This window comes from Aedes albopictus, chromosome 2 (assembly GCF_035046485.1).
Source record: "Aedes albopictus strain Foshan chromosome 2, AalbF5, whole genome shotgun sequence".
Lineage (NCBI taxonomy): Eukaryota > Metazoa > Arthropoda > Insecta > Diptera > Culicidae > Aedes > Aedes albopictus.
In genome coordinates this window covers 56,344,291-56,357,501 of record NC_085137.1, presented here as the reverse complement: position 1 = coordinate 56,357,501, position 13,211 = coordinate 56,344,291, and the positions used below count along the sequence as shown (strand labels likewise).

Here is a 13,211-nt window from a genome sequence, read left to right as displayed (position 1 = left end):
TGTCCGGCATTCTTGCAACATGCCCTGCCCACCGTATCCTTCCGGCTTTGGCCACCTTCTGGATGCTGGGTTCGCCGTAAAGTGCAGCGAGCTCGTGGTTCATCCTTCTCCGCCACACACCGTTCTCCTGCACACCGCCGAAGATCGTTCTTAGCACGCGTCGCTCGAAAACTCCGAGTGCTTGTAGGTCCTCCTCGAGCATGGTCCATGTCTCGTGCCCGTAGAGGATTACCGGTCTTATTAACGTTTTGTACATGGTGCATTTGGTGCGTGGGTGAATCTTTTTCGACAGCAGTTTCTTCTGGAGCCCGTAGTAGGCCCGACTTCCGCTGATGATGCGCCTCCGAATTTCACGGCTCACGTTGTTGTCAGCCGTCAGTAAGGATCCGAGGTAGACGAATTCCTCCACCACCTCGAAAGTATCCCCGTCTATCGTAACATTACTACCCAGACGGATCCGGTCGTGTTCGGTTCCGCCTACCAGCATGTACTTTGTTTTTGAGGCATTCACCACCAGTCCGACCTTTGCTGCTTCGCGTTTCAGGCGGGTGTACAGTTCTGCCACCGTTCCAAATGTTCTAGCGATAATGTCCATGTCGTCCGCAAAGCACACAAATTGACCGGATTTTGTGAAAATCGTTCCTCGGCTGTTGAGCCCGGCTCGTCGCATCACACCTTCCAGCGCGATGTTGAAGAGTAGACATGAGAGTCCGTCACCTTGTCGCAGTCCCCGGCGAGATACGAATGAACTGGATAGTTCACCCGAAACCCTTACGCAGTTTTGCACACCGTCCATCGTTGCTTTAATCAGTCTAGTCAGCTTCCCAGGAAAGCCGTTTTCGTCCATGATTCTCCATAGCTCTGCGCGGTCGATACTATCGTATGCCGCTTTGAAGTCGATGAACAGGTGGTGCGTTGGGACCTGGTATTCACGGCATTTCTGGAGGATTTGCCGTACGGTAAAGATCTGGTCCGTTGTCGACCGGCCGTCGATGAAGCCGGCTTGATAACTTCCCACGAACTCATTTGTTTTAGGTGACAGACGACGGAAGATGATCTGGGATAGCACTTTGTAGGCAGCATTCAAAATAGTGATCGCCCTGAAGTTCTCACATTCCAAATGGTCGCCTTTCTTGTGAATGGGGCAGATTACCCCTTCCTTCCACTCCTCCGGTAGCTGTTCGGTTTCCCAGATCCTGACTATCAGCCGATGCAGACAGGTGGCCAACTTTTCTGGGCCCATCTTGATGAGTTCAGCTGCGATACCATCCTTACCAGCTGCTTTGTTGGTTTTGAGCTGGTGAATGGCATCCTTAACTTCCCTCAGCGTGGGAGTTGGTTCATTTCCGTCCTCCGCTGCACTGGCGTCGTCGTTCCTTCCGTTGCCGTGGGCTCCCGTGCCTACGTTCTCCACGCCGTTCAGGTGCTGATCGAAGTGCTGCTTCCACCTTTCGATCACCTCACGTCCGTCCGTCAAGAGGCCTCCGTCTTTATCCCTGCATATTTCGGCTCGCGGCACGAAGCCGCTGCGGGATGCGTTGAGCTTCTGATAGAACTTCCGTGTTTCTTGGGAACGGCACAGCAGTTCCATTTCTTCACACTCCGCTTCTTCCAGGCGGCGCTTTTTCTCCCGAAAGAGGCGGGTCTGCTGTTTCCGCTTCTGTTTGTATCGTTCCACGTTCTGTCGAGTCCCTTGCTGCAGCATTACCGCCCTCGCTGCGTTCTTCTCCTCCAAAACCGTTCTGCACTCTTCGTCGAACCATTCGTTCCGTCGATTCCGTTCCACGTACCCGATGGTGCTCTCGGCTGCGTCGTTGATGGCTGCTTTCACTGTACTCCAGCAGTCCTCTAGAGGGGCCTCATCGAGCTCGCCCTCGTCTGGCAACGCGGCTTCGAGATTCTGCGCGTATGCTGAGGCGACATCCGGTTGCTTCAGTCGCTCTAGGTTGTACCGTGGCGGTCGCCGGTACCGTACATTGTTGATGACGGAGAGTTTTGGGCGCATTCAATAAGCATACGACTTTTTATTCCAGTGTTGTATGATCTGTCATTCGTTTTTTGAATGACGATTAACCGACTGCAAATCATCCGCGAACTGAATGACGAATAGTTTAGTTGCGCCTCTAGACGCAAATCATTCAATTTTGGTAGGATTTTCTGCCGCGGAAATTTCGGGCAAAGACGAAGATTGTTATTGTTCAGACACCATTTTTGTTCTGTGTAGAAAAGCACGCGAAGCGAGAAATTTTCGATTCACAGATTTCAAGTAAGTTTATGAAAATTTAAACTTGTCTAGGTAGTTATTTGCGTATTCTGCAGTTTTAGGAAACAGCCACCAATGTTTACCTCACCGAAAACGCCGAAAAAACGACGGATTTACGTCTTGCAGTAGCGTTAAAGTTTGCCTCCGGTAGCAACATTTCAGGCGGTACGGCAGCCCGACAGAGGGAAATTTTCTCCAGCATGGAAAGGAAGCCTAAAAAGCATTCCACCGGCTATCGGAATGGAATCTCTTTGTCATATTGCGCCGTTTAGAAATGACAATCACAATTACTATGATATTTCATATTTTGGAACCAAAGTTTTTTTTTATCAATAATAAACAGTTGAAACCTACTCGTTTTATTTTTTTCTCAATTTTTGCCATTTTTTTATTGAATCATTTGAAAATCCAAATGTTCTGCCTGTCTTTCATACAAATATCGGTTTAAAAATCAGATGAAGTTTGGCTGAAATCCATTCAGTTTCCGATTGACCAGCACCTGCGTTCTGAAAAAGTTCTATTCAAAATTCGGATGATTCGCAATACGGTGACGTCATCCATGATCGGATGCAACCGTCTGACAGTCATCCGCATCTCGACTGATTTTTGTTAAAGGGCGCAAGCGAATCACTTTTCAGTCGTTGAAAGGAGGATGTTTTGGTTCAGTGTGGCCTCCAAAGTTAAAAATAAACTTTCAGCACAAAAACAACACAGCATGACGTCATGAACCTCGTCCACGCTTTGACAGCAGTGGAAACTGCAGGGGTGTTTTTCTTATTTCAAGCCGATAAAGTAGAGTTTTGAAATATTTCAGATTTGTTTTTATTATTCGGTAAATCGTTAATCAAATGATAAAGTGATTATAACACGAATAATTTGGCAGAAATTTTGTTCGAGAAAAAAGCTATTTTTGAATGGTAACTATACTTAACAACCCATTCGATCTATCATTCAAATTCCGAATATGATAACTCTAATCATTGATATGATTCAAGTGTATGATATTGTATCATACATTTTATGATATTGACCGTCCAGTTCCAAACTGTTCACGACCGTTTGAAACAGTCCACGTTTCAAACGGTCGGTGAACGGTCGCTGACGGATTTGACAGCAGAAATGAGCGAGAAAGATTTCGCGCGCAAACGCGTATCTAAAAACATTCAATTGGTGAAACAAGGACAGCTGACCGGGCGCCAACTGATTCCTTGATCAGCTGTTGCCGGCAGCCAAGCCGCCAGCTTTTTGGCGCGGAAGTCGGGGGGTGTTCAGATGCAATGTTTATCAATTAATAAATTTGTGAGGATATTTTTTCCGCGATAAATGTTTTGTATTTTCTAAAATAAGGTGTAATAAAGGCAATTTACAAAATAATCAAGATAATTGCCTATGTTTGAAGCTCGGTATGAAGTTCTTAAGACCTGAATGTTTGGAATAATGATGTGCTCGAAACCAATTTGCTGATTGATCGATTTCTATAGAATACATCGAGAACCCCCTCGATATTCGACGACTGTTCTGAACAGTTTCACAAACAGTCGGGATAGTCCAACTTTGAACTGAATACACAATACCACGTATAATCAAAAAACGATACGCTTTATCACAATTTTATGATACCGTTTTATTCGGGACCCCCATGGGGCAATATGGACACCATGAGACTTTTACGAATTTCGTACATTATTTACACCTATAAAGTCATTTCACTACAAAACAACTATTATGGATGAATAATACGCCGAAGTAGTTCATTTTTGTTCAGTTAATTTAAATTCAGGCTGTTTTGGATAAAGCTTCGTTTTTGTCGGCATGTACAGCTATGCCTAGAACAACTATTTTCCACTGCTGTCGTTTTTTGACCAAATTGTTTCACCCTATGTCTACTATAGTGAACATTTAACCGAAAATATACTGAAATCGAAGAATTTGGTTTGTTTGTGATTTAGGTTATATTTTTCCCTTGCCGCTTCTTGCAAAAAGGTGAGTGTCCATTTTGCCCCGGCAGCAGAAGACATTTCCAAACTTGATTTTTGATATAATAAAGAAGAAAATATAAACATGTTAAGCATGTAGATACAGCAAAACTACTTGCATGTATTCTAGAAATATCAGGTTTTAATCGACCTGCAATAAATTAATCACTAAATCTTATTTTAGATGGTGTGAAAATTATAATTTCCATGCACAAAAAAACGGAGGACGCAACTTTTTCGTGTAAAATCAAGTATAATTTTAATTTCGAATGTTTATTTCCTGAAACTACGTTTTAGACAAATGGACTATATTCTCCATTCATTAAAAATTCAAAAAAGTTCGCATATTTCAAAATATTGAGGGTGTCCATTCTACCCCGGGTGTCCATATTGCCCCGCCTACCCCTAGATACCGTAAAATGGGGTGTTAAGGGATAGAAAAAATTTTCAACCCCATTAATTAATGGGAAACTTCCAGGAAAAGCAGTCCGATCATTGTCTTGCTACACACATAGATTATGAAATTTGACGATTTTTTGGAGAAATTGAAGATTAACAAAATGTGCGAGGTTTTCGAAAACACAAAAATGGGGTGTTAGGGAACGTGAGGGGATAAATGTAAAAGAAAGATAAAAATTGATTAATTGTAAACAGTGACTGTAATATTTCTTGAACATCACCGAAAATTATCATAGTCCTGAAACTGCAGGGACAGTTTGATCACAGACAAACAGACGTAACACTTGAGAAATTTCCATCGACCACGCTTTTAACGATCATTTTAAATTTTTATAGTTGTGACTTTCACAACCAGAGGCGCGCGCATCGTTTTTCTATACGTTTGACGTTTCACACTAGCGCCTTCTGTTGGCGATATTGCACAACACAGTGATTCGTGCAACTTTTCCACCAGGTGATGGTAGTGTGAAGTGGGCGATGAATTTCCATGAAAATCGTTCAAGGTGTTACGTCTGTTTGTCTGTGGTTTGATTGTCATCTATGTTTGAATGAGTTTTTTTTTGTTAAAGCCTCGAAATCTGAAAGAAATGACCGTCAATTGTACCTGAGTGGCAATTTTTAACAAACACATATTTCAAAGTCACTATTTACAGTAACCAAATTGAACAGTTCGGACTGACCAACAGATTGTAAACTAAGGATGTGTATAAACAGTGTTTTGATCACTTAAAAACTCATTTATATTCGCTATATGACGGCAGCACTCACTCCAATGGGAAATCCCATTTGTATCTGTCATCGTGTGCGTGAAGAAGTATAAACAAACGTGTTTTGTCTCGTTTTTTTTCTCACATTTGCCATACGACTCCCGCCAGGCAGCAGCACTGCGGCGCCGTCAATGCCTATTGAAATGTTTTATATGTAAGCATCATTAGGTGACCCAGGGTGTAAAATGTCCGTGTTATTGAGATGTTATTGTGTATTCAATGCTGATAGGGTATGTGTGCCATCAGTAATCTCACGCTTCCATATTTATCTTATTCGAAAACAAGCGATTACGGCACCGATTGATTCCGTTCTTTTTGTTTTCATGGGTGCTCACTTCTTATAAAAAATACACAAATTAGAAACAAAACAAACAGCGCTTCAATCCTTTGTTTTTCGTAGGATAAAAATGGAAGCCACATGCTTAATAAGGGAACTAATACCCTATTTCTACTCTGAATAAAATGAATGAAAATGAATTTGTACTCTAAGTCTATTCCACACAGAAATCAAGTAAACGCAACGGTCAACTTAGACTTGAATCAAATGTAGATAGAAATATTTATTTAAATAAATCAGGCCAAACATGTCTAAAGGTCCTATCTGCTCTCTTTGGTTTCCCTCTCTTTCGTTGATATCTCAGCAGTTTAATTGTATTATGATTGTCTCCTTGCATTAAACTATGGTCAAAACAATCGTCTTTTGATTTGTACTGCGAAAATAGTTGAAAGTGTATCATTACATTGCAATAATTGGAAGAGAAAGTGAACAATGAGAGCCTCGCAAATGCAGATAGGACCTATTGAAATGTTTGGCCTGAAATATCGGAGAATAAATAAATATTTCTATCAACATTTGGTTCAAGATTTTCTAAATCAGTCTAAATTAAGCGTTGCGATTGATTTCTGTATGGAATAGACTTAAGATTTCTTAGTGGGGTGGAAACGCGCGATAGAATTTTCTTTTTGGCTTGTTTTCACGTGGAAAAGTAGTCGATTGTGGGTGGAGGTTTGTGTTCATTGATCCATTGTCATATCGTATCACCAACCATGGGTGACTCCTAGATCGACAATGGTTGCCCTTCCCTGCTACCAAGAAATTCCTCCTGAGACAAGCGTGGAGATGCAACAATTCTCGGTCTCTCTCTATAACAACGTTTGTCTAAGAATGTTCTTTCCCTTCCTTGATGACCGCAAGGACGTGGCCGGCGCCGTTATTGACCTTAACATAGTTAAGAGTTCGATTCCTCTGATCAATCACGGAGTAGCAACTACATCTTTGCTGGATTTCCTATTCATATGGGACTGTTATGCGAGTGGGGGCAGAATAGTTGTGCTAAGAAATGCATGGTACCTCTCCCTTTTCACCCTTCCTCCTTTTGCTCACATTTCATCGTTTAGTTTCTACTGATCCTCGACATACAATGTACATATTACATACTACCCATCATAATCTGTTGAAGTTTTGATCTCAGAGCTATTCTAAGGCCACTAAAGTACTCAGAAGTTTGTGATACAAATCCAACATTCTCAACCAAATTTTATACACAATGAATGATCGCAGAACCTGAGTATTGTGTTGTTCTTTGCTGTGCATGCATCGCTCCTGTAAGAGGTGAGTATGACAGCATAATCGATCGCGTTCGCAATTGTCTCGAGTGGAAATCAAAACAATAGATGCGCGGGTGTTTAGTGTTCAGTATTGTGTTGTTCTTTGCTGTGCATGCATCGCTCCTGTAAGGGGTGAGTATGGCAGCATAATCGATAGCGTCCGTTATTGTCTCGAGCGGAAATCAAAACAATAGATCCGCGGGTGTTTATTGTTCAGTATTGTGTTGTTCTTTGATGAGTATTGTGTTGTTCTTTGCAGAGAAGAACATTAATTAAGGCAATTAGATGATCTGCATTGAAGCACAAAAACCACACAACAATTGGTGAGATCTTTCCAATATTATTTATTTATAAATAATTCTATTTCAGTATATATTTGCTATACAACTGCATATAAGTTGAAAATTTGCTATTTTCAACATCCTTTCATCTATTGGAAGCTGCTTCAGTTCTGGGCTCTTTTTAAGTTGATGAAGGGATTTATAAATGCTTACAAGGACTTGGCCAGGTGTGTGGAGCTGAGTGAATCTATGACATTGTAGATAGTAGCGACATCAGCAATGTAAATGGATATATTCAACTTTGCAACTCAATCCAAGATTTGTGCAAGTATTCATGCTATGCTATGCTAATGAATGATCGCAGAACCTAGTCTATAGTGCTCAAAAAGCCTCAAAGCACCCCTAGAAAATGCATGATACATGAATTGGGTGATCTAGAACAGTCATCCAAACTACTCTGGAATTCATTTTCTTAAGATCTACAATATCTACCATCGTTTGTGTTCACTCTGTTCCAGAAATTTAGTCAAGTTGATGTTCATTGGACCTCGCAATGTTACGAGCACATTGATATTGTGGTACCGTGGGGTGCCTTAATTTCGTGCGGGTCCAAATTTCGCTCACTGATAATATTTAGAGAACATAATCATAGAACTAATCGTTGCATTCTCTAAATTTTACTTTAGATAGTATAGTTAAAGTGAAATTGGGACAATTGCACAATTGTTTTTATGATTATGATGTCTAAATATGATCAGTGAGCGAAATTTGGAAATTGTAACGAATGCTCGCGGAATATCATCTACGCTATTCTTAGAGCCTCAGAGTGCAATTCTGATAACTTAGCAACATTCACTTGGCGATCTAGGTCATCCAAACGATTCTGGAATCAAGACCTTCAAGCTATACAAGCTCTTTTCTTGTACCTCTTTAATTTATCGATGTAATTCTTTCACGATTACCTCTGTTGTATCTCATAATATTTTGAGTATTTCTTTGTGTTATTACTTGTGCATCCACTGGCATACAAATAATCTTTATGGTATTTTGAAGTATCGGAAATTACCCTAGAATTCCTCCAGGCGTCCCTCAGAAATTCATCGTGATGATCTCCGAGAATACCTATTCACGATTTTCCCGGCAGTTTCGCGGAAATTTCTTCAGGAGCTATGCTGTGATTCCTTTAGGAGTTCCCCAGGAATTACTTCAAGAACCTTTTGAAAAATCCTGCAGGAGTTCCTTGGGAATTCCTCCGGGAGTTCCTCGAGAATTTCTCCGGAAGTTCCCTGAGAATTCCACGGGAGCCCCTCAAGGATTTCTCCAGGAGCTCCCTGAAGACACCTCCAAAAAATTTCCCCAAGAGTTCCTCCAGAAATTCCTCCAGAAAGTTTTCCAGGGATTCCTCCAAGAATTTTCCCAGGAATTCCTGCAGGTATTCCTCCCGCGATAACTCTAGAAATTCTTACAGAGATTTTTTAAAGGATTCCTTCAGGAATACCCCCAGGGATTCCTTCGCGAACTCCTCCATGGACTAATCCAGGAATTCACTCAGGTATTCTTCCAGGAATTCCTCCAGAGCTCCTTCAGAAATGCATCCAAGATTTCCTCCAACAACTAATCCTGGATTTTTTTTTGCAGAGGTTCCCCAAGAGATTTTTCCAGAAATACCTCCAAGACATCCATTAGGAAATCCTCCAGAAATTCCCCCAGAAATTACTCCGGAAATTCCTTCAGGAAATGCTGCAGTAATTCCTCTTATAATATCTTAAAGACGCGAACACCGTCTTCAGCCAGAGGCTGTACAGACTGAATTAAACTTAACACTAGACAAGGGACACACGGAGCATGCACCAGTGGATACGGAGAAGAAATTATTCTCACGAAAAGTTTCATCGCCCGGAGCGGGAATCGAACCCTCATCCCATAGCATGGTGCGATTAGAAGCTTGGTGACCCTAACCGCACGGCTACGAGGCTCCAGGAATGCTCTTCAGGCATTCCCCCAGATGTTTGATCTTTAGTTCATTCCTTGTCAAACATTTGACCCTGTGTAGTTGAGGCCTTTTGAACTTGAAAGAGATTAACTTCTTAAGATTACAAATGTTACATTATTATTGTTTTTTGAATGATTTCCAACGTTGTATTTTGACTATGTTGTCTCACTTGAAATATACAGTCATTCTAAAATAAGTTTCAAAGTATTGACTAATACGAACTGACACTGAGCAATTCTCGGATACTTATTCAAAACGACGTATCAACATAGGACTTGCGTGTATTATACGTCGTTTTGAAAAAGTATCCGAGAATTGTCTTATTTCTACTTTTTTCCAAACCACTGTCTCAAAGGAGTATTCGGATCAATAACTCTCGCTTCCTGTAATACGTACATAAACTCTTAACAACCTTCATTACGGAAAATATAGACAATTTGCGATGAACACTTACTGTTCAACTAAGAATATGACAAACTTACCGATTGATGAGACCGAAAAACTCATTAGTCAATCACTATTTCATCGGTAATAACCGAAACCCTCTGAGGATCTTCCCGAACCACTTCAGTCGCCCTCGGTCCCGCTTTGATCGCCGGCCAAACCGGAGAAGAAATCCGCTGCGTTGGTTTGCTTTGACGAGGGTAGATTGTGCGTCATCGCCTTTTTGTCCGGTTTGCTGTTGTACTTGATGTCGTCGAACTCTTCGAAATACTTGATATTCCAGAAGCGAATGTCGTTGTCGTGCGAGCTGGAAGCGATCAACTCTCCGGTGCTGTTGATGTCGATCGTTTCGACGGCCAACGAGTGCTGTCCGACTACGCCGAGCACTCGTCCCGGAACCAGGTGCATCGCCCGGAGAATGCCATCCTCGCCGCCGGTTACGGCTATCCTTTCTGTGATGGGGACCATTTTGTTGACGCCCGCTTTTGGACCTGTTCAATTGTAGAATCGAGAAGTTTTAGCAAGGTTTGAACGGAAAGGGTACTCAACCAACATGCATTACCGATAAAAGCATCACAGTGGTAGCCGAACTGTCCCCAGTTGAAGGTGTAAAAGTTTCCTTTCGACGAACCGACCACGAGTTTGCTGTCTTTCCGGAACACACCCATGCAGGTGAGTTCCTCCTCGTACGGCTCGGATTGAACGTACATTTTTCTGAAATTGTAAAATTTAAAATAACGTACTCTACGGCAGTGCAGTAGCACATATTTGTAACAAGATGTTACAACAGTGCGACTCACTGGAAATACAGAGTTTCTAGATTTTCCGAAACTCACCTTTGCGGTATGTTGATAGTCGTGAGGTAACCGTCCCCACTCGTCATCAGCAGGTATTTCTTCTGCTCGTTCGTAATGATACAGGAGATGAAATCTTCCACTTCCTTTAGCTTGAAGATCGGTTCCTTCTGCCGCAGATCCCACAGCTTGAGCACTCCGTCGTCATCCCCGGTGGCAAACGTATGTTCGGTGATCATGCTCATCGTGTAGACCGGTTCATCATGGGCGTCATCCCAGAATCGTTTCAACTTGCCCGTTTCCACATCCGTCACCATGATAGATCGGTCCCTTGCAGTGGAAATTAGTACATCTCCGTCTGGGTTGAATTCCACGTCCCGAACCGATTTGGTGTGGGTCTCGTGCGTGTTCATGATGGTGCACTCGTCGTTTGTGAACTTGTAGACAATTACGTCACCGGTGGTCGTTCCCACTGCCAGGATGTCCTGGTCCGGATGAAAACACAGGTCCGTCACGAAGTCTTCCGTTTTTATGTCCGGAGGCTTGGATCTTGGCTTCTTGATCTCTGTAATGATCGCTTTGATCACTTCATCTTCCTCCATTTCCTCATCGTAATCGTCAATGACTCGCTTGGGAACCGAGTTCTTCGTGCTGCTATCTTCTCCCTCTGTTCCGCCAGCATTTCCCGCTTCGTCGTCTTTATCGGAATCTGAATCATCCGAATCGTCCTCGTCACTTGACGACGTCCCGATAACAATTTCTTCATTGGGATTATAATCCGATCCTTCATCTTCTTCCACCTCGTCTCCTTCAATCTCCTCCATTATTGGAAACTCCTCCAGCACGTACGGCTCCATCAAAAACTCCGGCTCCGTCCCAGAATCGAACTCATCGTCGTCGGAATCGTCTCCCATTGAATGACCGAACTTCGGCGAATTGAAATTCCTCCTGGAATTCATAAAACAAAGAAAAATGATAAAATCGTGAATTTTTCCTAACTCAGAAGATACACAACGAGGTTAGGACCAAGGCTGCCACCAAAATCTTCGCGCAATCATCGCCGACCTATAATCTCGCGGAACTTACATTTTGTCGTGAATTTTGAGGCTGTTTTTTGGATCGACTGGGTGTCGAGTAGAACACTTTTCGAATCCGTGGAACCAGTTCCGCCGCAACTGGATAAATATTTATTACACACAAAGCACAGAACACAACGTGTATGGAAAAGACTGCGACGCGGATTTGTTTTGTTCGGAACTCGCGACGCAACACACGACGGAGAACGACAACGACGACGACAGAACCCACTCGCACAGCACGCAGAGCAGCAGAACAAAAACAAAAACGACGACGAGGACGATGACAGCGAAAACAGGGAGTTGTCGCGTAACATTTGAAAGTAGATTATGATTTTATTACCGAACACGCAGAAAAATGGCGCTTGTTTAAAACAATAAAACGCATGGTTGATTTTCAAACTGAGAATTTACTTATTCCAAAGTTATATTTAATTATTTTCATTTAGAGTTTATCGATAAAAACAACCGATTACCATCATTTCATATAATGTCAAAAATTTCATTTGTTTCAACAAAATAAAAACCATAAACATGGTCCGAAAGCACTCACACACCTATAAAATGCTTACCCCAACATCGCCACAACGAAGAAGGTGCAGCAAATCCATCACGCCAACTTCCAAGTGCAGCTTTGGTCGTGATGGATAACGCGCAGGTACTCACGACAGCATCCACAAAAAGTTGATCGGCTTCGCCTTTTTTGTCTTTTTTTAGTCGTTCTCCTCCCCATCCGCTCACCGACGGTCTAAAAATAGATTTCTGAGCTGCCGCAGTTGCTGCCGTCACCAACACAATCACCTTCCGGGTTTGTTAGTCACAAAAGTGCAGTCGTTTAAAACAATCTGTTATTTTATGTTGAAACTACCAAATCTCTGTTTGTTCTAACAAACTGTCAAAAATTTCGTCAAATGAAAATATTTGTATTATCAAACAGTTGCAACAGTTCAGTTTAAACTAGAAATCAGTTTGTCGCTATAGTAAACTGAAAAATCGGTTGATTTGAACTAGAATTTAATTATGTTTACAATTTATTTTTCTGCGTGAATGCCGAAAGACTGCCCAGGATCACTTTATTTCATTGATTTCGATTCCCTCAGAGTTTTCTGTACAAAAAAGATAATTCTATATCGCTTTGAAAGGAACGTTCATAGGACTTGGAGGGACAAGAAAGAATCAATTTGAAAAATCAGGTTGTTATAGAAAATATTATTTATTAGCGCTTTTCAAAATTTACGCGACAGTTTGAGCTTGTGGAATGTCAACGACAGGGGTGGCACGGAATTTAAGTGCGCCGCCGAGCGAAAAGACTTCGAAGCCGGTTAGTTAAAATTTATTAATAAACTGCTCGAATCAATTCATGAAGTGATGCACAACCCTAATATTTAGAAAATTATGATACAACGTGCTAACCCGTTCGGACTATCATCTTGACCATACGCGGAATGATACAATCGTTCACCCAATCGCTAGTGTAATACATTTTTATTTAGGAAAGCCTAAGATATATCTGATATATGATATATGGGAATGCATCCCTCAGTACACAG

At 41.9% G+C, this 13,211-nt stretch overlaps 2 protein-coding genes across 3 annotated transcripts in view; both read right to left on the bottom strand.

The window, feature by feature from the left end:
* The window catches only part of LOC115265573 (EGFR adapter protein), a 909,498-nt gene that overhangs the window by 458,269 nt on the left and 438,018 nt on the right, over window positions 1-13,211 (bottom strand). The window lies entirely within an intron of this gene.
* LOC115265587 (WD repeat-containing protein 55 homolog) lies at window positions 9,734-11,904 on the bottom strand. The gene is made up of 4 exons (XM_029871264.2): window positions 11,672-11,904; window positions 10,628-11,533; window positions 10,354-10,505; window positions 9,734-10,282 (listed from the first exon to the last, which is right to left on the bottom strand). Coding segments are annotated over exons 1-4 (1,428 nt in total). The 5' UTR covers window positions 11,674-11,904; the 3' UTR covers window positions 9,734-9,914.

What these genes read in the sequence shown, in the direction of transcription:
- LOC115265587 (XM_029871264.2), bottom strand. An exon ending in ACTATCAACATACCGCAAAG is followed by an intron (nt 10,506 to 10,627) that starts GTGAGTTTCGGA and finishes TTACAATTTCAG; the next exon opens with AAAAATGTACGTTCAATCCG. An exon ending in CCACTGTGATGCTTTTATCG is followed by an intron (nt 10,283 to 10,353) that starts GTAATGCATGTT and finishes ACAATTGAACAG; the next exon opens with GTCCAAAAGCGGGCGTCAAC.